We start from the raw sequence: 27,934 nt of genomic DNA, 5'->3' as shown, positions 1-27,934 counted from the left end.
CAGAAATTAACATTGTGTAATTTAGTTGTATATCTTTATTATGGTTTAGAATGAGCCTGAGTTACTTATTTTGGCTCTTTGTAGATGAGAAGAAAGCTGCCTGAATATTCTTAAGATGACAATAAACTGTTTCTCCATTCCCTCCCAAGCCCCTCCATGCCAAATGCAGGGCGCTGTGTAGTCTACAGCAGAGGGGAGGTTGCACGGATAAAGGCGAGAGGAAGAGTTGTGTCTAGCACTTGTGTATTCCATGTGCTTTCTCTGGTTGATCTCAGAGTGTGCCTGGGACTCATCCAGGTTCTCCTTCTGTTTTCCCTTGAAGCTGCAGCACAGTGGTGATTGGAAATGGAACTGCCTGCCGGGAAACTGAAGCTTACTTTGCCGACCTGATAATGAAAAATTACTTTGCACCACTGGATGTTGTTTACTGGTAAGGACAGTAGGAAGACTTGGTTTCTTGGAGTGTATAGGAGCTTCTCAGGCTCCTTTTGTGATGAGTTTTCCTTTCCTTTTTGAAGATTGATGTCTTGTTTGCCTCCCTAACTGCTTTTGGCTGTTAACAAGAATGTTGCAGGAGTAAGTAGAGCAGGGAGAGGCTCTCACAATGACAGCCAATCAAGAGTTCATTTTACTTCAGGGAGTCTTCGAGGCTGTACTTGATGTGAGGACTCTAAGCATTAACTGATCTGGATGGTGGAATACCAAATTAACAACAACTGACTGTGAAGAACTTACCCTTCTTCTGCCAGAATTTTAAGCCAATGAGCCATTGTACTCTGGGACTGAGAGTCAAGATAACCGTACGTGTTCCCTACTCTCAGAACTACACATGGGCACCAGGACTTTTGAGAAGCTATTTGAACCCTTGGTCGTGGCTGATTATGTTTACTACAGCTCATTTCATTCTTATTTGTTCATCTTTCTTAATTTGATGTGAATATCTCAGGAATAGTTGTGATGATTATGTGTACACAACCTAGGAATCATTTAGAAAATGCTGTTGGAAGTGATGGTTTATACCAGTAGTCCTAGCTCAGGAGGCTGATGTAGGAGAATATCTGAAGGTGAGGGTAGCCTGAGATTACACAGTAAGACCCTGCCCCAAAAAATATCAAACTAAAAGTAGTGAAAACATTTTGAGTTTGATCTAAATGTGCTCATGGAGTAGTGCACGGAGCTCAATGTCTTCAGTGAGCTTTAGTTATTATGTAATTTTAGGAAAAATGAACCATGATGCCATAGAAATACAGATTTATTAAGCTCGATGGAATAAAAATGACTGATCTTTAAACAGTCATACTTAAAGATAAGTCCTGTGTACAAGCCGTTTGGTGTTTGTAGTAGTTAAGCTGTGAGTTACTAGAAGTGAGACACTGTAGAAATGTACGGTTGCATTCTAGTGTAGAATGGCTGTACCTGACTCACAGTAGTGTGCCTCACGGCTCGTTTCTCCATTCCCTCTTCAGAGTCTCGGGAACCTGTCTTACAGGTTTTAAATGTGTGCTTGTCTCTCTTCCTGTAGCTGGGCCATCATTCTGGCTCTCGTTCTAATGCTCCTTGTCACAGAGCATCTGCCCTAATGTACCTGTCTGTTTGTTAGCACTTCACCATGGACTTGGGAAGGCTTTAAGTGTCAAGATCTACTCAGAACCTACAGTGAATGCATTAGAAAAATCAGGATTTGATTACATTTGTTACCATTGGTTTAAAGTGTGTGAAGACACCACTTCTTCACCTTGTGTGACCTTCCATTTGTCTCCATGCTTTCTCTCGTGTATTTCCATAATCTTGTCAATCTGCTTTTAAATCTTTTCAGACCATCATAATGAAGCCTCTAGTACACGTCTCACCCACTCTGGAGTGCTTTTTATCTTGATTTGCTGCTGTTAAGTTAGGATGCTCTGTGACTTACATCACACCTTGTGGCTTATGTCACAGCCATTACCTTCTCTTTAGTCTCTCTTCCTACCCTTGAAACACTGTAATCCTTGGAACTTCTCCATACCTGTGAGAAAATACCATCCAGACTTCAAACCATAACTACACAGGAGAGAAAATTTTAAATTGGATCCAAGTGGCAGAGTTTAACTGGGATGTAGTCAACCACTTACATTTAAAGTCGAAAGTGTTACTGAAAATGCATGAACTACATTGTAGAGTTCATTGTAGTTTATGATGGAATGATGTATTTTCAGTCTTCTGGTGAATAGTAGACACTTGTTTTTTAATATCTCAATATTTGTTTCCTTTCATGTTATATTGCCACAGAATTATCTTCTAATCTTATACTGCTGTGTTTTTTGGCAAAAGATACCATTTTCCTCTTTATAATAGTGGTAAACTACAAATGGAGACAGTGTGTTCACATATATGCAGCAAATGTCTGTTTCACTGACATGTCCTCAAATCAAAAGCTCATGTTCTAATGTTCATGATCATGCTCCATGAGCTCATCAGATAAACCTGAGGGGTGTGTGTGTGTGTGTGTGTGTGTGTGTGTGTGATGTATAACATGTGTACATTTGTGCACACACATGTGGAAGTCAGAAGCCCATGTTAAGGGTCTTGTTTTTCACCTGTTCTTTTTTCTCTTCTTTCCTTGCACATATGCATTATGATTCCTGAAATGATGTTTTCTTCCTGTTAAAAGTTGCAAACACACTGGAAGAGAGAATGAGTGTGTGTTTCCCAGATGACCACCACCAGGGCTTTCTATGTAGCAGGATAGCCAGGCAGAGGTTCCACCTAACTCCCAAACCACACCCAGACACACCTCACTGCAGTAGCTCCTCCTCCTTATGCTCCCTTTCATTGCACACATGCAGTGCCCACAGAAACCACAAGAGGGCATTGTGTTTTTCTAAAGATAGAGTTAGAGATGGTTCTGAATTGCCTTGTGGGTTCTAGGAGTTGAACCTGGGTCCTCTGCAAGAGTTACATGTGCTCTTAACTGCTAAGCCATCTGTTCAACCTCTCCACTCTGTCTTTCGAGTCCAAGTCTCACCTAAACTTGGAGCTGGACATTGGGATAGATTGTAGGTAGCAAATCACTGGGATTTTGGTGTCTCTACCAATCTTCCACAGGGTTGCATGGCTTCCACATGAATGTTAAGAAGGTGCACTCAGGTCCCCATGCTCAAGCTACAAGTACTATATCTACTGTAGCCTGCCAAAAATTCATTCATATTTATTAATAAGCTTATCAATATTTATAAGCATTAAACTGGTTTTGATCAGATAAATCTTTTCAAGACTATTGGCTAGGCTTATACTAGGTTGAAATATCTCTTTTTATAAAATGCTTGGGACCAGACATGTTTAATTTTTTTGAATTTTAAAAAAATTTTTGTGATATTTCCTTATATAAAATAACATACTGTGTGGCAAGACTTGAACTCAAACAAGAGCCTTTTTAATGTTCTACAAAACCCTTATACACAAAGCCCAAAGGTAATTATACAATATTTATAATGTGCTTATACTTTGACCAGGACCTATCACATATAGCCATATATGGAACTTTTTACTTGTAACATATTATCATTAAAAATTTTTATCCTTTGAGCACTTATGTTTTTATAGAGATATTTCATATGAGATGTTTAATATTTGGTGTCTTATATTTTAATCTACTCTTGGCAAGCTTTAGGGTAAAGGTTGCTCTAATCACAGATACACGAGGCTGCTCCAAGTCCAGTGTCTAGAAATGCAGAGCAGTTTGTGCTGTTGCTTGACTTGTTTATGCTTCTAAGCTGAAAGCTTCACTGTACAAATGGATGCTAGCAGGTGAATCTCCAAAGGAAGGAATAGAAAACTTTTCCATGAGCACATTTATTAGGAGGAATGGGAATGGGTGGAGAAGTGCAGTGTGTGATGAAAGGGAGGGAAGGAAGGTGCTGGGGGAAGGTGTGTCTGGGCGTGTGGTTTGGACATTTGTGTAGCCTTGGCCTGGTGACTGAGGGTCAGCAGTGACAGATCATGCTAGGAGTAAAGCCTTGGTGGTGGACATCTAGAAAACACACAACGATGCTCATTCTTTCATTCCAGTGTGTCAGCAGCTCTTAATAGGGGGAAAACATAATTTAAGAAATGATAAGCTTTTTTTGCTTGAGGTATGTTTATGTACCCTCCAGAGAATAACAATTATAGGGAAGTGGATGGACCTTGAAAGGTCTACTCCCTTGTGGAGTAAAGAGACTTTTACTTTAAGACAAAGAAGTCAGCTTAAAAAAAAAAAAAAAAAAAAAAAGAAAGTTCATGTTACTAAAGTGGAAACTTAAGGGTTCTTTGGAAAGTTTGCTGGATGGTGTTTTGCTGGGGCAGACATGTGAAGGAATGTTTACATGAAGCAGACACAGGTGAAAAGATGATCTGCTAAAGCTAGCATGTGAAAGGACACGTGATGAAGGATTCTTTGCTAACAGCGTGCATGCATTGGTCCACCTTGCATTGCATACTTGAGCTGCATTTGTTGGAACTCCATAGAGAGAAGAAACACCAAATACCTTCTGGTGCTGTGTTGCGGTTTCTTGTGCTTCCTTGGACTCAGACTGATTGGCAGAGTGATGTCAGCTGAAACAGACACGTTCTGAGGCAAGACCCACAGGGGAATGTGGTGCTTGGAGAGAGTATAAAAAGCACTCGATGGACAGTGCCGGGCTGAGCTTGGCTTGCTGATAGATCAAGCTTGTGGATCTTGTGTTTTTACTGATCTTCGCTTCTCTGAGAGATGCACAGCTTTTATTCCAGTAGGGAAAACTTACAGATAAATATGCATGGATTTATATATGGCATGTGAGTTAGTGATACATTACACATGGAGAAGTAAGGCAAAGGAATATTGAACAGAGGGGCAAGAAGTACAGACTCCAGGTACACAGAGATGCCCTCTTTGTGATCTTAAGCCACTCAAGCTGAAGGAAGGTGTGCATGTGAATTTATCTGTGGCTTTTAGATTTCTGTTTTCATATGAGTTCTCTAGTGGTGTATTTTTCATAACATAGATTTCAGTCCATTGATGAAGGTTTAAAAACATTTTAGTTGAAAAGAACTAATAAGATAATGTAGGCCAGACATTATCTCATGACTGTTGGATTATATATGTGATGGGCTTTAATATGCAGTGTATTTGCTCTTTTCAGTGGCAGAGTCAGTCAGGTGTGAGGATCATTGCTATGTGAATTCTAGCAACCTCTTACAGGCTTATAAACCTTGAAAACTGCTAAGGGAGAAAATTGACTGGGCAGGTGGGAGGTTTCTAGAAATAGAATTTGGGCTACTTTATGAAATGACAAAAGAGCCCTATTCTGAAAGAAAATAGGACAGTAATTCACCTAGCACCATATATGTGACCCAGACACCAAGGCTGTACCTGTACAGCCAAAGCCACAATCCTTTTCAAAGTTTTATAAAATTTTAAAATTAAGATAGAATTTTCTCAGTAACATTCCTTGACAAGTAACATTTCTTTGACAAGAAAACTTTCTAAACACTTTAGTTATTAACTCATGTCAGGGTTTTTATGGAAATTTTACTGTAAGAGAAAAGGCTTCTAGTAGGCCAACTGAGAGAACTCCTGAGAGTAGACTTTTATTCAAAAGAGAATATAAAAATACTGTTGTAGAAAACCAAAACTGTTCGGGTGATTGGCTCTTCGAACAAGTCTTACATCCATTACCATGTATCAGGTAATTGTGTTAAGGAGTGTATTAAGAATGCTGTAATTGTGTGTGTGTGTGTGTGTGTGTGAGAGAGAGAGAGAGAGAGAGAGAGAGAGAGAGAGAGAGAGAGAGATTGAGAGAGAGAGGGAGAGAGGGAGAGTTTGAATTTCCTCTGCTTAAACTAAGATTGGAATAAATTTTCTTTAACACTCAAAGATTTTTTGACATCTGCTGGTGTTTAGTACTTGATTTAGCTCTTACGTATGTAATCATGCTGTTTTATATGCAAATATTCCATCACGTTCTGAATAGAGTACACTGGCTTCCTGGGCTGTGCCAGTAGGGAAAAGAGTTGAAACTAAAAGTGAAAACCAATTTACATGTACTGACTCAGGCCTCCTGTGTGTGACTTTTACTACAACATAAAGAAGCTGAAGAAGTGTAACCAAAGACATGCCTAAGAGGCATATCAGAGTGAGTTCTCCGAGACTAAAGCTCGAGGTTAAATGCATTGCCTTTCATTCTCTTAGTGCTGAGCGTAATGTAGGAGGCTCTTAGTTACCTTAGAGGAAAGGGTGAGAAGTGGGTCCTACTGCTGGCAGATAGTTCTCATCGCCATGAGCCTCAGCAATGGCCAAAGAATTGCTTATCATTCAGGTCCGGGAGGTAAAATGATTTGGGAGCTGAAGATGGGGATGGGTATCACAGAAGACAGGAATGTAATTGAAGCAGGACCTCTGTAAGGTAAAAGGTTTTAGTGTTTATGTCTTGTGCAAATGAAGCATTCCTGGTGCTGTGGGTGCATTTATGAATAGCATTAGGAAAGCACAGTGTGCTCGCTGAGCTGTTGTGGGAACTAGAAGTGCTATTTTGCTGTTCCAAAGACGAAATAAAGTTCTAAAACTGGCTGTTGGGTATGTTCTTGTCAGGCAAAATGGCAGTAACCTCTGGAAGTCAGTGTGCCCCTAGAAATTAACACTAGACTATCGAACCCTCGATCTCAGCTGCACTCTTTGCACCATCTTTCTCCACCCTGTGAGGGAACCAGAGGTGTGTCTATGTGACTCCCCAAGGAATGTTAATTAATGTCTGGTGTGAGGGCCTCAGAGCCTTCCACACACACGGGACTGGTTATTACGGTCGGATCTGTGCTTTTCAAATCTGTAGATACTAGAATCTGCTAGAATCAATACCTGAGAACATTTGAAGGCCTTGGGTTTTAGCTACAGTCTTGTCACATGAGCTGCCATTTGGACAAATGGCTCCTGCAGTGTTAGAGAGTATTTTGTTAGATTTTGAAGGGATGATTTCTGAGGTTTCCTTGATTTCTGATTGTGAGTAATTCTTTTAAATAACACAAGCCATCTGAACCTTTTTCTTTAGTTAAAAGAAATTTATTTTCTTACAAATTACCAAACTTCATGTACAGCTCAGATGTATTTAGCTGTGTAGAACCCACAATGCTCTGAAGTCAGTACTGTTTTATGTGAGGGAATGTGGTTGCTCTTACATCTTTCTCATTACTGTATCTCCTTCCCTTCTTACACCAGGAGCTTTCTCTGTAATTACGAAGGATATCCCATGATGCCATTTTGTATCCTTGGTTGGGCTCAAACTTGTGATCCTCCTGCCTTAGCCTTCCTATCATCGAGACCACAGGCACGTGGTACCATGCCTGGCATGAATTACACTTGGAACTTGGGATGACCTCAGTTGTTCTCTGGGTCTCAGCGTGGTCATTGTAAGTCATGACAAGGTAAGAGATGAGGTGTCCACCCTGCAGTTTCTGTAGTGGCAGCCTGGGAAGATGTAAGACACTGCAGAGCCTTGTTTCCTGTGATAGTCTAGCCTTTCCCACATTTGGCCACAAAGCACTGGAATCTTAATATGGCTTGTTGAAACATTTGTGCTATTCAGTCAATTTAAAAATAAATTTATATTACCAAATGTGTAAATAGTTTTGTATTTCTTAAAAAGAAAGTAAATTTATGTTCCTTTTGTTGAAAGGCCAGGATGCTTTTAAGCGTATGTAGTTAAATAGACTGTTTCTGCTAAATAGAGTAGAAGGGGGCATAAGGAATACATAATGAGGGGAGAGGCTTTGTTTGTTTTTTTTGTTTTTTTTTTTTTTTCCAAAATAATGCTTAGATTTGAATTCAGTTTGACAGTTTTTGATCAAAATAAAATGTGTTTTACCGATTTTGTAATCCATGTGCTTTTGAGTCTCCAAGTCCAATTTAAATATGTGCAGGAGTTGCCCCAGCCCACACTTAGTTGCATCCCTTCTTGTAGATCTTTGTTTATTGACTTAGATTAGAACTGGCTTGGAGCCCAGAGATGGTCACTTTGCATCTTAAGGTTTTTGGTTACAAATCTACTTTTGTTGCCAGTTCCAATACAGATTCTTGATTGTTTTTGTTAGTTTTATTGTTAAGATCTTGCCAAAGATACAGTGTAGTGTAACCAAAACAGATGTTCTATTAGACAAGTGCACATGCTGTAACAGAATGTAGATGTCAATTAAACAGCAAACTGTTGAAGGTCACCTTAGTAAGGTGAACTTTGGAGTTTTGTTTCTGATAACCTTTAGGTTATGGAAGAAGAAGTGCCTATTTTGAACAGTTACTAATATATTTTTCTCTGAAGTTTCAATTTGGGCATCCACAATTTTATATTTTTGTAAACTGACAGTTTACTGTGATTTTAAAAATAGTAAAGAATTCATCTGTCTCAGATTAGAACTATGTTCTGACCTGGAGATGTTAGTATAAAGCAATAGTTTTAAAGACTCTAGTGCTTGTAATATATGAGTGGAATTATTATCTTTCCAATAATATTCTTGGTAGTGCTGGGAACCATACTAGAGAAGATGGAGAACCTGCCTTTCAGGACTTTTATTTTTAAGATTTATTTTAGTTATATGAGTACACTGCAGCTGTCTTCAGACACACCAGAAGAGGGCATCAGATCCCATTACAGATGGTTGTGAGCCACCATGTGGTTGCTGGGAATTGAACTCTGGAAGAGCAGTCAGTGTTCTTAACCACTGAGCCACCTCTCCAGCCCACCTTTCGGGACTTTTAGTACCCTTTCTATAGTGCAGTCTGCTGGATTCTGTGTTGAGGGAACACAGGCAGGCAGAGCACCTGGACACACACTTTAGCAGTGTTTGCTCATAGATGTCAGGTGAATTCATGAGGGTGGGTGATGAATAATGGGACCATCTGTACTTTGAGATGAGCTCAGAGCTTCTTCTCCTTCATGTTTTGTTGTTGTTCCCCTGTGGTTTCAGTTTTCCGTAAGTTTTGGTCAGCACTTTGAAAAAGAAGTGTTCTGTTGGTTATTCAGGAACATGTAAATTATTTCTTACAGCTCCTGTCTGGGTCACATACAATCACTAAGTTCTTTGCTTTGCAATTTGTGTTAGAAGAATTCAGAATTGCAGGAATTCTTTGCTGTGATCCTTTTCATTTGGATCTGTGAGACCTGTAGATTCAGAGACCAGAAACTCAGAGTTGGAAACAAGACCCCTTAAATCCATCTTATTTGTTTTTTTGGCGTGGTATGGCGGGCTTTTTATTCTAATGTGTTTTATGTGGCTAAATCTTTGTATTAGGTAGTCCTAACTTAGCAAAATACCACTTTTAAGTTACCCCACATCCGCACATTTCTAAGGTTACACCCAACTTAATTCCCATTGCCTTTCTGCTTCATAGCACTTGCATATTGAAGGAACCCTAACGTTTGGGTTCACATTATGATAATGAGGTTTCCAGGACATGGGGGATTAGAGGTGTCGCAGGTCTAGTTGCAGAAGAAAGTTCAGAAGCACTTGTAAAGCTTGCCTGATTGGCGGGTTGAGGTGCTTTTATTTATTCACTACTCATGCAGCATTAATTCGCATTTCATCAGGTACCTACAGTGCTGTAATTCTAGACATGACCTTGGATCTTGATTTACTTCGGCTCCGTTTTCTTTATTAATGTGCCATGAAAGAGGTACATGAAAGATAGCCAACATCAAAGCTCCTTTTAAAGTAAAATGGTTGATAGGAATTCCCTGGTATTTAACATTGTCTGTCAAATGTTTCAGCTGGTTTGCATCCTTTTACAAGCTATTGCTTGCTGCACTAAGAAATTTAAAGCAGTTGTTTCAAGCGTTCATGGGGTGGTAGGGGTGGGGTGGTAGGGGTGGGGTGGTAGGGGTGGGGTGGTAGGGGTGGGGTGGTAGGGGTGGTGGTAGTGCAGTGATGGGACAGGAGTCTGAGAGAGAGGACATGAAGGGCTAAGGCTCTTCCAGCTGTGCTTCTCCTGGTCTCATGGTGCGTTGTCTGGAGAGCTGAGGGTGTTCAGATCAGAGCAGTGCACCTTAGAAAGCGCTTTTTTCTCTTTGCTGCTGTTTAAGATTCTGGGGTTTTGTGTATTCTACCTTACTGAGGATCCATCTCCTCCTCAATTAAGCAAACACTTATTGAGAACCTCAATCTGTGCTAGGCTCAGAGGGCATGAAGAAGTAAACCTTGTTTGGAAGAAGATGGCCTGTTTTGTAGGATTTTCAGTTTTGAAGATTAAAATGAGTAAGGTGTTAAAAATACTGAGACTGATTTTTGGTACGTAGTGTGGTCAACAACTATGAGTAGCTATTGGTTTTTAACCAAATGTATTGTGTAGATCATTGTTCCAACATTTCTGGGGATGCCCTTTCTTTATTCCCTCAGAGCCTCTGCCAGAGTTCAGGTTGGTTAAATTTACTCCTTGAAATCCCCCCAAATTTTGTATATGCTTTGCTGAGACGCTTCATTTACACTGCACCTGATAGGTGGTGTTAGCTTGGAGAATTGTTTATAGCCAGTGGGTCTTTATTAATCATTTCTTCAGAATAGTAACTGCTTTGTCCAACTTGACAGTCTTAGATTTGAATTCATTTAAGCTACCTACTTCCCTCTGTTTCCTGTGTATATTGTACACACACACACAAAATACACATACACACAAACTTTTAGTAAAGACATTTTCCAAGGTCTTTGACAAATAAATAATAAAGAAAACCCCTAATGTTATGCCTTCTAGGTTAAAACCTAGTGTTATTTATGAATTTTAAAATGTTTTTGAAAATCTCATAGAGGATCTGGGGAATGGGTCTGACTCCCCAGTACCATGTAAACTGGGTGTGCTGGCATGTGCCTGAGGTTCATCACCGAGGACATAGAAACAGGAAGGCCGGAAGTTCATAGTCATCTTTAGCTACAGAGCTGATGTCAGCCTAAGGTACTCTCTACCCTATCTTTTTCTCTTTCTTTTTAATTCCTTAATCTTTTTTTTAACAGTTCAGACTTTATCCCCCTCCCAATCTACCCTCTGACTGTTCCACATCCCAGACCTCCCCCAACCCCCACTCCAAGAGGATGCCCCCACCCCCACCCCACCAGACCTCCCTACTTCCTGGGGTTCGGTGCATCTTCTCTGAGTCCAGACCCAGCAGTCCTCTACTGTGTGTGTGTGGGGGCCTCATATCATCTGATATATGCTGCCTGGTTGGTGACTCCGTGTCTGAGAGATCCTGGGGTCCAGGTTAGTTGAGACTTCTGGTCTTTTTGTAGGGTTGCCCTCCTCCTCAGCTTCTTCCAGCTTTTCCCTAATTCAACCACAGGGGTCAGCAGCTTCTGTCTATTGGTTGGGTGTGAATACCTGCATCTGACTCTTGCTGCTTGTTGGGCCTTTCAGAGGGCAGTCATGATAGGCCCCTATTTGTAATCACACCATAGCATAGCATCAGTAACAGGGTCAGTCCTTGGGGCCTCCCCTTGGATCCCACTTTGGGCCTGTCCCTGGACCTTCTTTTCCTCAGGCTTTTATCCATTTCCATCCCTGCAGTTCTTTCAGACAGTAACAGTTTTGGGTCAGAGTTTTGACTATGGGATGGCAACCTCATCCCTCCATTTGATGCCCTGTCTTTCTGCTGGAGGTAGGCTCTACAAGTTCCCTCTTCTTATTGTAGGACATTTCATCTAAGGTCCCTCCCTTTGAGTCCTGAGAGTCTCTCACTTCCCAGGTCTCTGGTTTAGTCTAGAGGGTCCGTCCCCCTACTTCCTACCTTCCAAGGTTGCCTGTTTCAATTCTTTCTGCTGGTCCTAAGGACTTTAGTCCTGTACCCCCCAATACCTGCTTATGTGTACCAGATCACCGAAATAATGGGCACAGTGGGGTTTAATGGCTTCTTTTTCAAATAGAACCCTGCTGCATGTAATATTAATAGGACTTCCATTTTTCTTCTTGGAGATAATTTTACGTTTCAAAATGAATGTCTTTTTGTACTTAAGGATGTCCCTTTTGCATCTAGTCTACCTAAGTCTGAAACCTAATCTGTCATTAATTCATCTCTTTGGATTTGATCAGGCCGTCTCTTTGCATTTTCTTTATACTTAACCTTGAGTTAACAGTTAGGAGAGGGTCTACCCCATGCAGCAGAGAAAATCCTGTCCTTTTGAGGAGAAATATTGAATCTAAAGTTAAAATTTGAGAAAAAATTAAGAAGCAGGTGTGTGTGTGTGTGTGTGTGTGTGTGTGTGTGTGTGTGTGTGTGTGTGTGTGTTATAGGTTGGGAATATATGTGTGAATGAATGCAAGTCTCAAGAAGGCCAGAAGAGTAAGATCCTCTGGAGCTGGAGTTCCAGGTGGTCAGCAGCCTAAAACGTGGTGCTGGGACGTGAGCTTGGGCTCTTTGTGAGAGCCCTGTATTCTGTGAAGTGCCTGGCCATCTCTCCAGAGCCCCAATTTCCTTTGACTCATCAAACACTAGACTTATAAGATAAAGAATCTAAGAAAAATATGTTCAATATGTGTAAAGAAATGCGTATGAATAAATTAATCTTGAGGGGTAGGGACAGTGAAATTATAATCAAATAGACCTTTTGTAACCCTAAAATGCCAGTGCCGGGGCCTTGCAAGCATCACAAGTGAGATCAACGCTTGTCTCTCTCCATGCTTCCCATGGCTGCTGCCACCTCTGCTTCCTTCAAACCTTAGGTAGATAAAGCCAAATCTGCTCTTTCTTCTGGAGAAAATTATAAAATGGCAACTACAGAGTTCTTCAAAGCTCACTTTTACTGTTTGGAACTTGTTGGCTTATTAATGTAAATGAAAGAAGTCACATAGACATTTGCGTTTAGACTCAGTTCTTTGACGATAGCCAACTTCTTTATATAGAAAACCATCAGGGCATTTCTTATGGCCCATGCCTTTCCAAGCTATCTCTTTACAGTTCATCCTCTACACAAAGAGGCTGTGTCCTTGTGTGATTTCTAAGAAAGCCTGGGCATGTTGTAGAAGTGTAAAGTGGAAGATTACTACTTTATGCTTCCCCGCAAGGTGCTGTGGATTACGGAAATGAAAGGCGTGGCCTGAGGCCTTGAACCTCTGCCAACCTCTCTTTTATTCTCTTTCCCAAAGCGAGCAACTGACTGCAGCAGCTACCTTTGTAGCTCTACATTGCTGGATAAAACCGCTTTGCCTGTTTGTTTTTTTGAGGTAGGGTCTCATGCTGGCCTCTAGTTTGCTATGTAGCTGAGGCTCTACTTGAGTTCCTGGTCCTCTATTGCCTCTCCCCTCTTAACCAGTGTTGCTGCAACAGGCTACGTGTGCTTTATCATGTTCGTCGAATCGTTTTTCTTAAGATTATCTCAAACAGCAATGTTCAAGTAAATTGAGGGGTGATAATTGCTTAGATATTCAGGGAACTCTGAAGAGACTTTGGGCTGAGCTAATTAGCAGAGAGGTACAATAGAGACAAGTGAGGTCTGCGTTCCCAGCCAGCTCTGATAGCCTGTTAGCTTGTGTCCCTGGGCAAGTAGGCTGTCAGTTTCTGAGCTGTGAGAACAGGGGTGATAACAGTACTAATAAGATTATTCTGGAGGCTAAATGAATTAATCCATTTCAGTGAGTCTGAACACTTCATTCAAGACACGCCATATTTATACAACTATTAACACCCTGCCTATTAAAGTGCCATTGTACTTTCTACCACCAAGAGCTTTCAGTATCGTCTAGACATAAATTTTTATCATAGATTACTCTTATAATAAAAATGTTAAAATAAGATCAGCCAAATTATTTCTGAAATTCTATATGTATTCAAAGACTCAGTTGCGAGTGAAGTTTGCCTTTGAGTCAGCAGGCGATTTCTGACAAATTAATGCAGGGAGGCCGGGCTGTAGACTTGCTCAAAGCCTGTCACAGCAGCCCCTCTTTGCTCTGGAGTAGCTTTCATCTCTTCTGAGGGGTTGAGCACCTTTCTTGCTCGGAGTTACCCTGCTGTAACTTACTTAGACTGGCCTCTCACCCAGCATTTCTCAGTGAAAATTCTCACTAAAGAAAAATTTGAATTTTAGAAAAATTGAAATTAAGCAAGCGTATCACAAAGCAAGATGAACACTCACAGAAATAACAGTTGGTAAATAAAATACAAGTCAAAACAGAGCTAAATAATATTCACTCTTGTTGAGTGTTGGTGGGCTAGAGACACTCGTGACTTGTTGAGCTTCGCTGCGGCACAGAGCGCTCACCGGCAGGCCGTACGCAGCTCTGACTGCTGCTTGTCCTGCTTTAGACGTGAGGACGGCTAAATGCTAACACGGAGTGCTCCGTGTGTTCACTGACCTGTCTCCCGGGGTACAGCAGTTGTCTAGCACATGGTAACGCCCTTGAGTATTTAATAACTAAACATATTCTACATAACCAGGGCTTGTGGGCTAGCATGCTTTCTTTTTCATTTATATTTACAAAATGGCTTTTCCTTTATAACCATTTTGTAATTACTGTCAGGGTGTGTGTGTGTGTGTGTGTGTGTGTGTGTGTGTGGTATTTATCATCTTAAAAACAATGCTTGTTTTGGTGAAATTAGAATGTTATGCCTATGTGCTTTGTATACTAAGAAAATAAGGATATGATTGTTGCTTTTGAGGAAATATGGGCCCCTGCAGGTAGTTTGAAAAATAGGTAATAGTCCAGCAAACACTACAGAAATTTAATAATATGTATCTCACATTCGGGAGTAATAAATATTATTACATTGGTGGTCAGGATTCTAGGTTCACCTCTGTTCTGCAGGTGTGTTTGTTCTATAACTTAATGCTAAGCAGTAACCATCTTTTCCTTCACCATTATGTTATACATAACATTTTAAGGACTTATGAGCAGCATTTTATTATGTTTATTTTATGGTTAATTTTTCTAATATGGACTCAGTCAAAGAGTTAAGCACATGATTTTGCCAATCAGAAGAAAACCAATTGCTGGTTATCCTTTTTTTTTTTTTTTGAAAAATAATAGTGTACTATTTTGTGTTCTTATTTATATATTTGGAATGTTCATTTTTGTTCCCCTTTTAAAAGGGTACACAATGTTCTGTCTGCATGTGTGCCTACAGGCCAAAAGAGGGCATCAGATCTCACTATAGATGGTTGTGAGCCACCATGTATTTGTGGGGAACTGAACTCAGGACCTCTGAAAGAGCAGCCAGTTCTTAACCACTGAGCCATCTCTCCAGCCCATTTTTGTCCCCTTTTTAAGAATGAATGATTCTCCATTTAATTCTTTGTCCATTTTTTATATTTAATAATTTATCCTCAAATCCTGTTTTTGAAGTGAACCTAATAGGCTCTCAGTACTTTGAAATGATCTCATTGGAGATGTTTTCACTGGGTTCAAAGTCAAGACTGAGTGCTTGGCTAGGAGTCTTTCTTGAGGAGAAAAGAAGACTGACTTCAAAAACAGGTCCAGGGTCGCTGAAGAAGATCACAGGTATTCCCAAGGACTCCCTTTAGAGTTTGTCGTTAGGAATAGCCATGCCATAGCCACGTAGCAGTGGTGATTGTGAGGTCAGTTTTTGACCTGCCTCTTTGTGGTGGGAGGTGGTGGTAGAGGTTGGTGGTGGTGGAGAGGGTGTTTCTTCTTTATGGTCAGCAGTGACTTTTCTGTGTAGAGATAACTTAGAAATATCACAGTATTTACATGAGCTTTCATATCTTTGTTTTCTTCAGAGTTTACTTTGGTTCCACACTTACCTATTCTATTAGTGAAGAGATACTGGAGGAAAAGGCCTCTCTATTAATGAGAGGCTTTTGTGGTGCAAAGTCACTGACTTAGGAGATGGCATCATGTTTAGTCTAAGCGCAGACTGTCAACAATACAGCCCTAAGCTGTGCTCGCTCCTCTGTGCGTTGCTACTGTCTAACTGGCCTCCTAGTTTTCCTAGGCTCCATCTATCTATTATCTCTTATTATCTGTCTAGTTAGTGTAATGGAATAATAACCCGTTTCTCACGTGTGTGTGCATCACGTAAGAGCTTTATAGCGGCCAATGTAACAAATAGCTCAAAGTAGAGGCCAGACTGACACTTGCAGATTCTATCTCTGTCAGTAACTGTGGAGCCTTTAGAGCTCCTGACCTCTGAACGGCTGCACTTCCTTCATCACACAGGTTAATAGTGGATTATTGTGAAGATTTTAAAAATTGCTCATGTGTATTCTTATTAGCCAGCGTGTCATTTAGCTGTGTAGTTATAGAGTCGAGGAATTGCCAGCACTTTGCAGCAAGTGCCATCATGTTGCCTGGTGCCATGTTTCCTTATAAGGAAAACAGTTTTCTTTGGCCTTAGGAGGCTAAAGGTTGGACTAAGGGTGTGTGGTGGAGAATGTAGTCTATTTTCTTAGCTGTTCGTCTAAGACTTGGAGTGTTTGGTGAAATGCTCTGGAAATTGCCAGTGCTATAACATTCGAAAGGAGTAAGAAGCTGTCAGTAACTTTTTAAAGTGGTTTAAATACAATGTGGGGCATTTTGGGAAGTATTTAAAGACACTGAGATGAAAATGTATTTCCTTTGGAAAGTCCGACTTTGACAGGTCACTGCTTTCCATAATGACAGAGCCAGCAGGGAGGACAGTGCCAGCCTCTCCCAGGTCATTTGCTTTCTCCAACGACAGTCTAGGAGAGTGACCTATTTGTTTTCTTCACGGGTTATTGTAGGCATGGAAGGAAATGATTTTCCTGCCTCATTTTACCGTCAGCTGAAGTATCTGTGCTGACATAGTTTCTGTGGTGGATTGGTGTGTGACTTTTGTTGTTCACGTATGACGTGGTAAGTGTATTGCCAAACCCATCTTTCCTCCTTTTCCCAGATGAAGTGAGAGAATTCTTTTCTCACATCCGTCTCTTGTTTGTGACTTTCTGTCTGGATTGACTTGAGCGTTGTGCTGGCCGCTGCTTTCTACACGGCACACCCTTCACACAGCTCACTCTTCCTCTCTTGTTCTCACCACTCCACTCCGTGCAGGGTGTGGTCTCTCTCTTAACTGGGTGTATTGAGACAGCATTTCCAAATGGCCCACGCTGGCCTCACACTGGTGATTTTCTTAAGTGCTGTTATTACAAGCATGTGTTCCATGTCTGGTAATCTACTGAGAGTCTCAGACAGTTTGCTTCTTTGGTTATAAATACAGGCTTTTGAGGTTTAAAAAATCAGAAAGCTTGTCCTTAGTTGATATTATAGTTTATACTTGAGCATTTTTACTGAATAGTAAGTCATGTGAGATATATATATCTTATACCATGATGTGCTTAGAGGTGACTAAAGGCTGACTTTAGTAAGTGTTTAACTCAGACTTTAGTGTGGTAGCCATATGTAGTGCTGCATATGGAGCCCCTCTGTACCTCTTCACACTCAGTTCTCAGTGGCCCCTGACTGTATCTAGGAAACGGCAGTATAGATCAAGATGGATTAAGGAGTCAGAGGAAGGGAGACTGGAGGCCAGACCCTAAGTCCAGTCTGTTTCTGTACACCCTTTGGCCACGCCCCTTCACATTCAGGTGTGGGGGCAGTGGTCAGAGAATTTGAGGAGAGTAAATAAGCCTGTTTTCCTTTCGCCACAAAAAGAAACTTCTGCTCAAAAAGAAAGAAACAAACAAGAAAATAATCTTCTGAATGAGAACAGGTGGATTTGTATGTTCTCAGCATTAAGACATTTTCTTAACTTATTTATAGAGTGAGAGTGGAGCAAGAATGCCTTCAGATCTAGTTCAGCTTCTTCTTTGGAAGGGATCTGGGACCTGTGTCCTGATACCCTTCAAATAGTTTTAAAACTTGTAACTGTAAAATGTAATGCCTCTTCTGAATCTTTCATCTCCAACATTTTGGAATTCAAAATGAATCTAATTTGTTTCTGTGCTATTTGAAACTGATTTTTTTCATTAACTGGTCAGGTTTTTGTTTGTTTTTTAAGGTACAGTCTGAGTGAGCGAATCTTCCAGAGTAATTGTCGTTTAGTATATGACAGCTTTATGTGTCATGTCATTATTTTCTGACAATTTTTGAGCTTGTGATCTTAGTCAACTTCATGAAATACCTGTCATTGTGAATTACCTGTGGACTGACACTCCATTATATGACAAAGAAAGCAGGGGAAGTCTGTCCGGCATGTCTGGTGTGCTGTCCTGTGGCTCTGCTGGGACAGAGGCTGAGTGTTACCAGCAGCTTGTGTGATCTGCAGGGACAGCATCTGAAGGGGATCTTGACTGCTGACATTCCGGTGACCTTCAGGTGTTCTTCCTGAGACTGGCAGTGCTGTGGGGTAGCATGTGAGCCTGCCTGTGAGCTTGGCTGGCCCTCAGCATGGGGCTTGCTTCTCATTGCTCTCAACAGAAGCTACATTTAGCTTAAGGTGTAAGCTCTCTTGCTTTCCCCAACAGAACATGAAGGGCTGTGTTTCCGTGATTAGCATAAATATGATATAGGAATAAGGAAAGGTATTGTTCGCTTACATAAATTCTGAATAAATATACCGAAGTTAAAAGATTGTAAAAGGAGAGGCAGGCATTTGCTTTACCAATGATTCCCTGGCTTTGTAAAGATTTTGCTTTGTATTCAGATAGCTGGTAAGCTCCCATGCTGCATATAAAATTCATTGAGAAGGAAATTTGGGTTATGAAAATAGTTAGGAAAAATAGATTTTCCTGAATCTACTCATACATAGAAGGGAAGCTTCGTCTTTGAGTCCAAAGTCTCAGTTGTCCTACAGAAATAACAAAGAACTCAGCACATGTTGACCTTAAAATTCTTGAATTTAGTGTGTCAGAAACAAGTTGTTCTTTAAATTTTTAAAATATTGCTTGTTATGGAATAAGTAAAACTTCCATGTTGATGAAATTCTCTTTATAGATTCACACTGTACTGAAGGCTTCCACAGTGAGAACTGGCTTAGAGGGAAGACTGAGAGCATGCAGGTCATGCAAATGAAGGTAAACAAACAAAAAATGTTTTGTAGGTAGAAAACTGGGAAAAATGGGGTAAATCCCATTAAAGTGTTGTTTTCTTTGAATAGTCGGCAGGTTAGAAAATGACTCAGGAAAGCCATGTCTTAACCAAGAACCTCTTTGTCAAGGCTATGGGACTGCAGGCTGCCCTGCTAGAGATGCACATGGCGGTGTACCTCAGGCTCTTTGCTGGGTGAGGGAAAACAGGAAACAGCCATGCTGTGCGTCTCAAAGAGCCCTTGTGTGGGTATTTAAACATGAAAGGACATTGGCATTGAAGTCTGTGATCACAGCTAAGGCTGTAATTGAAGGTGGCTGTTGAAAATAATTCTGTGCATAACTGAGTTCTCAAAGTCTTGATGAGGTAAGGAGATTGACTGGGGAATGGTCCCTTTGTCATTGCTTGAGCCACACAACGGGGAAAGAGACCTTAAAAGAGTCTTATGTTTTGTCTAATACTTGTCTTTCTAGCCTTAGAAATCATGTTTTTAGAACTTTTTTGGAAAGATTGTGAATAATCATAGACTTTTTTCCAGTATTTGTTTGGATTTGTGAGTGAGTTGACGTCTAGGGAGTGTGTATCTAGTCAGCACAATATCCTTCCTGCAAACAAGTGGACACTTCAACTCTGTAGTCTGAGTGCTGAGCAGCTTATGTAAAACAAGGCGAGGTGGAAATGTTTTTCTTAGAGGAATTTATGTGTTCATCCAAGGCAGCAGAGAACTTTAAGTGACTTGTGGGGGATTTTATTTTCTCGGAGCCCCTTCCCTAACTTGAAGTTTAAATGGTTATTGTGCTAAGGGAAGGGCACTGACCTTGTCAGAAGAGTGAATGAGCCTTCATTTGACTTGGATTTGCTAGTTCACAGTCCTCAGGCAAATTCGGATCTCCAGCCTTGGCTTCTGACAGTGCTGCAATCCTAGGCAGCCATTCACCAGGAAAACACTTGTGTTTCTCCTTTCTTTTTGTGTTTCTCCTTTCTTTTTGTGTTTGTTCATTTGAAAAGCCTTTCAGTGGGAATTGTAGCCTGCGTGTGATTATAGCTATCAGTAGCACTTAAACTAACTGCTGAGATGAAACTTTCCTAAGAGAAATGCACACCCCCTCCCTTCAGAAGCCCATCTTTGCTAATTGGTAGCTGCTCTTTGGATTGAGCTTAGATTCCTTAGGGACAACATTTGATAGAATAATTTTTGACATTTTAATTTGACAAGAAACAATTCAGGGAATGAATTTAGACACGTGCCTGAAATGGAGGCTTCTCTAGTCATGGCTGTGAACGAGGTGTGGGAACCGCCTCTTGAAAGTCCCTGCGATTTGCTCCATAGGCGAGTCCCAGCTGCTTGGCCAGCTTTTGTGTAGGTGCTGGGCTCAAAGGTTTACATTGCTAGACATTTTTCTATTGATACTAGACTATGGGTGGAACAGACAAGGCAATTAATTCTTTGTGATAAAGGTTTTGTAGAAGGACAGTAAGTTGATGTATACAGCATATAAAATTTATGTCCTGTTTTTCATGCCCCACATGAGCTCAGCAGGTACTCTGCCCAGGAGGTAGGTTGGCCAGTGGTCTTCTTAGAATAGTGCTTTTAACATCCCTCCACTTGAAAATTTTAACAGCAGATTATTTGTGTGTGTTTCTGTGGCTTAATATGGAAAACAATGATCTTAAACCTTGAAGCAACTATAGAATATCCACATTAGACATATTTTTCTGTCTCTGCATATTTCTAATATGTGACATCTTGTTTCTTATCTAATAGACATGATTAGAAATAAATACTCTCAAACCCACCAATGATGACTGTGATTTATTCTGTGTGCAGGAGTGAGAATGGCAGATTATGAATAGATTGTCCAGCTTTGACCAACCCTGGTTTTCGTTAGAAAACATTATTTGTTTTTTATTTTAATATATCATGGTTAATTTCTTAAGATTTATTCATTTTTATTTTATATATATGGATGGTTGCTTGCATGTCTGTCTGTGCACCACATACATTCAGAGCCCACAGGAGCCTGGATCCCCTGGAACTAGAGTTACAGAGGTTGCTTGAAATTGAACCTGAGAGAGACTTCTAGAAGAGCAGCTCGTGCTTTTAACCCCTGAGCCATTTCTCTAGCCAAAGTTAAAAATATTTAGTGGATTCTTAGTTCCTCTTTCCCTCCCTTCCTCCTTTCTTCCTTACTATCTGCTTTCCTTTTCTTTCTCCCTGGGGGAGGGGCTAATATATTTGGTTGACTTTGTGCAGTGTCTATGACTATTGATTGCCCTACTTTTTCATAAAGACTTGGGACATAAATAACTTAAAAGAGTTACTTTTTAATTACATTCTTCAGTCCACTGTTTAAAATTATTGATAAAAATGCCACTCTTCAAACCTTCTGTAGGGAAAGTCAACATTAACATGGGGTATCATGGGCTTGGGTTTATTGTCTTCTTTTTAAAATTTACAAATGAAAACTGTTGGAGGGGCTGGAGAGATGGCTCAGTGGTTAAGAACACTGACTGTTCTTCCCGAGGTCCTGAGTTCAATTCCCAGCAACCACATGGTGGCTCACAACCATCTGTAATGGGATCCAATGCCCTCTTCTGGTGTGTCTGATGACAACTACAGTGTAGTTACAGATAATAAATAAATAAATCTTTTAAATGTTGGGATATGACTATAAGTGTTTTAATATTATCTTAAAAGATTGTAGTGTTACTTAAATTTCTAAAACTTTGAGTTAGAAAACTTGAACTTAGCAGAAAAAAAAATTCATGGAAGCCCGTGGTTATAAAACATCATGTTTTTGAGACATCAAGTTGTATAAAATTTATTTTGGAATGGAGACTCATGAATAAAACAGATTCAGGGGAAATGAAATAATCTGACAAGTTCTTCTAGTCACTGTGTTGCTGGAGTGCTCTTCAGTTCTGGGGTGCAGGAAGTCAGTTTAGAGTCTTAAGCATCAGATTAATTGCAGGTTTTCTTTGCACATCATGGTGAGCGTATGTTAGTGACAGCCCTAACTTTTCCTCTCTTACCTTTGGAATCTTATCTTAACTTCAGAAATTTGTATTATTTTAATTTTTGTTCTTAATTTCAAAAATATATACCTATTAATGCTATATATACACACATATGCATATATACATATACATGTGTGTGCGTGTGTATACATATACATTACATATACATATACATATATATATGAGCAAAGGCTCTGTGACTCTCTGTTGGCTGTATTTTAACCATTGGTAGCTGGAAACTCAGAAAGAACAGGTAAATATATTATCGGACACCAACATGTCTACCTCTGTTGTCGGTCATGGCCCCTCTCACATTTCTGTCTTGCCACGTTATGATTTTATCTTACCATTGAAAATTATAGATAAAATTTATTTGCTGAAAATTAGGTTCAAGTAAATAAAGTTTTAAGGTTGCTAGGAAGTGCAAGAAAACATTGGGGAATGCTGATAGCTTGGAAGGAGAGTCACTGTGTGTCATTTCTGTTTCTGAGAATGTTTAGTGACTTTAATAAACATAGCATTCTGTTTGGTTTGACCAGGCGTTTGCTCTAGTGCTTTTAGCCTAGTGATGCTGCGGTACCCTCCGATGGCTGTCACTACGACCCTGCATCAGCACTGCGGATTTTATTGAGTCTGGCTCATCTTTGTCCTGCTTGTGTTTCAGTTGATATGTAAGCAGTTGTCCCCTCTAGTGTTTGTCATTTGTGCAGTTTGAGCAGTGAACATTTCTGCAAACAGCATCTCCCTTGCTTTCCACACTCACTCATCTTTCCAGTAATGAGCACAAACTGGTTCTTCTCCAGGTTCATGGGGAAGTATGAAAAGAATAGCCTTACATTTTAATGTGTAAAATAGAAAAATATAATTCTGGAAAGTCTGGAATCAATTAAGTCAGCAAAGGGTATAGGATAAAAAGACAGTAGACATGGTAATATAAACCTGCAAAATATGTGCTGAAATTAAATTATTTTTTGTTTATTTAGGTTCAGTTTTATTTAATAATTTGATTTTTGAACTATAGAATATGTGAGTATCTTTAATATATATAAATAACTGGTGTTTTTATTTGTTTCGTGGTATTTTAGTCATGTGTGAATGTTTATGCTTTGTATACTTGCAGAGCTATATGCCTTTGCATGCGTGTGTGGAAGACAGAGGAAAATATAAACTATTCTCTCTTGTGTCTGACTACCTTATTTCCTGAGACAAGGTCCCACTGAACTTGGATCCCTCTTTCTCTTTCCTGCTGTAATCCTCCTCTTTTATCCTATTCAGTGCCACCATTGCAGGCACATGTGGCCATGTCTGGCATTTTAACATGTGGATGCTGGGGATTTGAACTTTATTGTTTGTACAGCAAATGCTTGTAACCATAGAGCCTGTTCTCCAGCTCCTGTGCCATTTATTTTAATTAACTTAGAAAAAGATCTGAAAGTATGAAGATAGAGATACTTGGGTAATTGCTCAGTATTGAAGAGCCATGTTTCCCAGCAAGACTAGACAGTGGAAGCTTTACTGAATGGTGTCCGTGGGCAGATGGGTACAAATGTATGGCAAATGCACGAAGAACAGAGATACAGTCATAGAAGTGAAAGCAGGGAAGAAAGAAACAATTCATGAGAGAATTAGAGCACTGTATCTACCACGATGCTTTGAGAGGCCATTTCATGGGGCTACATATGTGAATAGTATCCTTTACCTCAATCCAAGTAGAGCCCCAAGTATGTGTGCTTTGTCTTGTAAGGTGCATCAGGTGGATTTGGGGTATTGGTCTTTGTAGATCCTGGTTGGGTATAGAACACTAAGTTGCACTGAGTTTTCTTTTTCCTTGAATGGCTTGTGTCATTAGCAGTGTTCTGCTGAGTTGAGTGGATTCTCATCTGTTTAGTTTTTTATGAGTTTGACCTGGTAAGTTGGTGGTGCATGCTCCTTCCTGAGCAAATGATGTATTTGTTCCCAGTGCCTTCAGCTTTTGATAATCTCCTGGCACCACCAGTGTCTGAGATCCCATCAGAGGAGAAACGAACAGAGGGAGCATCTTGCCAGATTTGTTTCAGGAAAATTGTGGAGGAAGGGGGAGGGCAGACCTGGGTGGTTGTGCTAGTCCAGAGGTGGGACTTTTTTTTTTTTTTTTTTTTTAATTTTTGTTTTACCATTTGGTTTCCGATGATATTGGTTTGATTCCTTTTTGGCGTCATTCTGTTTCAAAAATGAGGTTATTTATGCCACAGACTTAATTGAAGACTATGAATCTAAAAGAGTATTAGTTTGAGTCAGTAGGTCTTGCTGTATTCTCAGAAAATTGTATGTAGTCAGGGGCTTACTTAAGTCCTTTTGGTCAAGGATGCAACAGTGGTCATTGTCCAGAGATGCTGCAGCCTCATAGTTGGCATAGGTATGCTTTGGCCCTCGGGAAATGACAGTTACTCACCAACACACTTCTCACCTGTCCCTTTTGTCAAGGGATACTAGTTGCATTATGTAAATGAAAGGGATTTGTATTACTCGAATTAGAATTAGCAGATCACCTTGGAAAAGCAGTACCCACTTGTAGACTAAAGAATTCTTCAAGGGCTCCTTTCCCATCTCCCATCAGGCCCTTTGTTACACAGACAGACTATACATATGCTGTTGCTGTTGTGTTCACCCTTCCCCATCTGTAAGGGTCTTGAGTTGAATGTCGCTCTTGGCAGCTAAACCTTGGTACCACAGTCTTGTTCTGAGAGTGGCATCTGGCACTGGGCTGGTTTAACTGAGTCTGAGATTTCTCTTTCCAGTTAGCGTCTGTGGCTCAGCAATGACCACATGCTGCTGCTGCTTTTTCTGCTCTCCAGGTCCACATGTGACATTAAGGCATTCTGGCACTTGCCATTTGGAACCTATACTTGCTGGAAAATGTCAGGACTTCAGATAGGATGGAAATAGATCTAGCTGATTATCTTCCTCATTCCACAAGGAGGACAAGGGTATTGTGGGTAAATGATGAGGGGCATACTTCCCTTAGTTCTGACAGAGTGGGCACAGAAAGCCTTGTTGTGTTTAAGTGTGCTTATTCTTTCCACACCTCCTTAGTATGACAGTAAAGATGCTGTCAGAGCTCCTGTTCCAGGTTCTTGCTCTTTCTCTGTTGTTTCCCCTCCACCATTTAAGACCCAGGAGTTGGTTGTTAAGTCAGAAAAATTGATAACTTAGTTAAGTTTGTTCTTCAGTTGTAGATTACCCTGAAGCTCTTTGTATTTTAATGTTAACTCCACTTCCCCAAGAAGGGCTGCCTAGTCATGTGACTCCAACTGAACCTTCCCATTTTAATTAGTAAAGTAACAGAAAGCCAGTGACTGGGTGGGGCGAGGGAAGTAGAGAGAGCAGAGGAGGTCTGAGGAGGTCAGAGGACGGAGGTTGAAGGTCATCATGGCAACAGCTAGATCCAGGTGATATTAATTGGCATTAAATAGCTATGAACATTAAGGATTTTATAGGTCTAGCATCTTATATGAAGGGCAGTTTGTGTCTTTGTCTATTTGATGAATTCTTGTTGTGTAGAGGGTTTGAGGATTGAGAGTTGAATATATAAACCTGTATGAAAAGCTCTCAGGCTGTAGAGTTTTATTTATGTGGGATTTGGGGTACAGAAACACCCTGGGATAGAGGCAGAAAACATGTGGTAGTAAACCGCCAAGGGAAGGGAGTTGTGTGGACGAGTTGGGCCGTGGTGGCTTGGACCAGGCTCCAGAGCTGTGCGTGGCTCCGTATCAGAGTCAGGCCTGAGGAGTGAGACCTCTGGGCCGGTAAAGAGATAAACCGATTTTTTTTCTTTAATATTTACAGCAACACTCAGTTACTAATGTTTAATGGATTGAAGAAAGGAATTGAACTCTGGCGTATAAGTGAAAATTTAGAAGACGGTTGCTGCTGCTCTTACTTTGTTTATTCTTACCTTGCAAACTAAGGACTGGATTGTAATTGGCTATATGCAATTTAGCAACCTATTGCCTAAGTGGCATTCACCTTGAATCTCAAGTCTAACTTAACTGTCATCTAACTCAGTGATTTGGGAAAGATGCTTCCATGACTTTAGTCTGTCAGTTGGGAAAATGATAAGAGCTGATGAGACGGCACTGCAAGCACTGGATCGTCCAGACCCAGAGGCTGAGACTGCAGTGCATGGGAACTATTAGCCTGCGGGAAAGGGAGAGTGAGTGTGGGTCAACGGGCGTGTTCATTGTGGGGTAACTTACAAAGATGAGGGGAAATAGTCATCAGCAGCTAGAAAGCGAGGAAGACAGACAACTTATATGTTAACAAGAGTCATCAAATAGAATGTACATATTTGAAATTACTTCACAGTGGAAGCCTTGTAATAAAACCTTTAGTAATAAAAACCTTGCTTTTTTCCTAGCTAAAGTTATACAAAGAAATCTTATTTTTAAACCTGCCTTTCTTAATTTCTTAATTCCTTCCTAGTGTAAAAGCTTGTACAAAATCCAGAATCCAGTCTTCACTTTGGGATTTACATTTTTGATTATAAATAAATCATCAGAGAGTAAACATTATTTTGGGTTTTACCTCGGACTCCTATCTGAATCAAATGCATCTTGGGACATTTTCTACATTTGAAGTTGGGGTCTAGATGAGCTGGAGCCTGAGTTGTGGTTCTTGTTTCCCTTTAGCTTAAGGCCCTACAGACTTTGAGTAAGGGGTTGTTTTGGCATGCAGATTATTTTGAAAAGACCCCAAAGTGAAGAAGGCCAGTTTAATTAAATAACAACAACATACACACATACATACACACACTATTAACCAAATGTATCCTTCAAATAATAGTCCTTGTAATCTTTATGTGGTGTGTTGTCTTTCTTCCTGTTAATCTATAGAGCTGATAGATGTACACCTTAAACAAGCATACCGTCAGTCCTATGGCTGACCAGTAATTGGGTTAGAAATCCATATTTTTCGTTGTCAACACTCTCTCCAAAATTTGAAGTTCTAGCTGAAAGTGAGTTCATTATGTAATAAGTTAAAACTAGTTGCAGGTTTTATCCTTTCTTTTCCCTGCAAAGGTTCTGTTAGCATGACAACTACAATAATATCACTCGTAAACAGGACACATCCAAAGGAGGGAATTCAACTAAAAAATTGTCTTTATCTCCTTGGCCTGTGTACATGTCTCAGAGGCATTTTCTTAATTGCTAATTGATGTAGGCTGGATCAGTGCATCGTGGGCAGTTTCATCCCTAAGCAGATGGGCTTGCACTGTGTAAGAAAGATCACTGAACAAGCCAGGGCAGGAAGCATGTAAGCAGGGGCAGGAAGCATGTAAGCAGGGGCAGGAAGCATGTAAGCAGGGGCAGGAAGCATGTAAGCAGGGGCAGGAAGCATGTAAGCAGGGGCAGGAAGCATGTAAGCAGGGGCAGGAAGCATGTAAGCAGGGTTTTTCCTTGGTTTTCTGAAGCTCCTGTCTCCAAGTTCGTCCCTTGGCTTCCCTCAATGATGTAAGCTAACATAAACCCTTTCCTCCCTAACTTGCTTTTGGTTATGTTTATCACAGCAACAGAAAGCAAACTAGGATGAATAGGCGTTGCTAAAACAAACTAGGCAGGATGCTGTGAGTAATATGCCCACATGGTGTGTGAATGTTATGTGCCTACAGCAGTGTGAGATTTCACATTTTTTCAAGTGGTTGGTGGTTTGTTTTGTTTTTGAATTTTTGAGACTTAAGAACAGTGTTTCTCAAAGTGTAGTCCCAGACTTCATCGCACTTAAAAACTTTTGTATTCAAGACTCTAAAGAGAATGGAAAGGCAAACTAAAAACTATGTATCTGTTAAAGGCTTTGTATTTAGAATAAAGAACATTTAAAACTGGTTAATTAGGATGCAAGCCAATTCAAAATGCATAGTGAATTTTCCCACTGGTCTTGGGAATGAACCTATGTCCCTGTCCTCATAGAAGTCCTCTG

At 40.4% G+C, this 27,934-nt stretch overlaps 1 protein-coding gene across 1 annotated transcript in view; it reads left to right on the top strand.

Moving 5' to 3' along the window:
* Positions 1 to 27,934, top strand: part of SRBD1 (S1 RNA binding domain 1) — a gene marked incomplete at its 5' end in the record, with an annotated part of 145,231 nt that overhangs the window by 36,654 nt on the left and 80,643 nt on the right. The window contains one exon of the mRNA XM_080914190.1: positions 323 to 430. Coding sequence (XP_080770316.1) covers positions 323 to 430 — 108 coding nt within the window. The remainder of the gene's footprint in view (positions 1 to 322; positions 431 to 27,934) is intronic.

The sequence above is a fragment of the Micromys minutus genome, assembly GCF_963924665.1.
Source record: "Micromys minutus genome assembly, chromosome: 3".
Classification (NCBI taxonomy): Eukaryota; Metazoa; Chordata; class Mammalia; order Rodentia; family Muridae; genus Micromys; species Micromys minutus.
The sequence above is the reverse complement of the archived record's forward strand: the minus strand, read 5'-3'. Positions and strand labels throughout refer to the sequence as shown.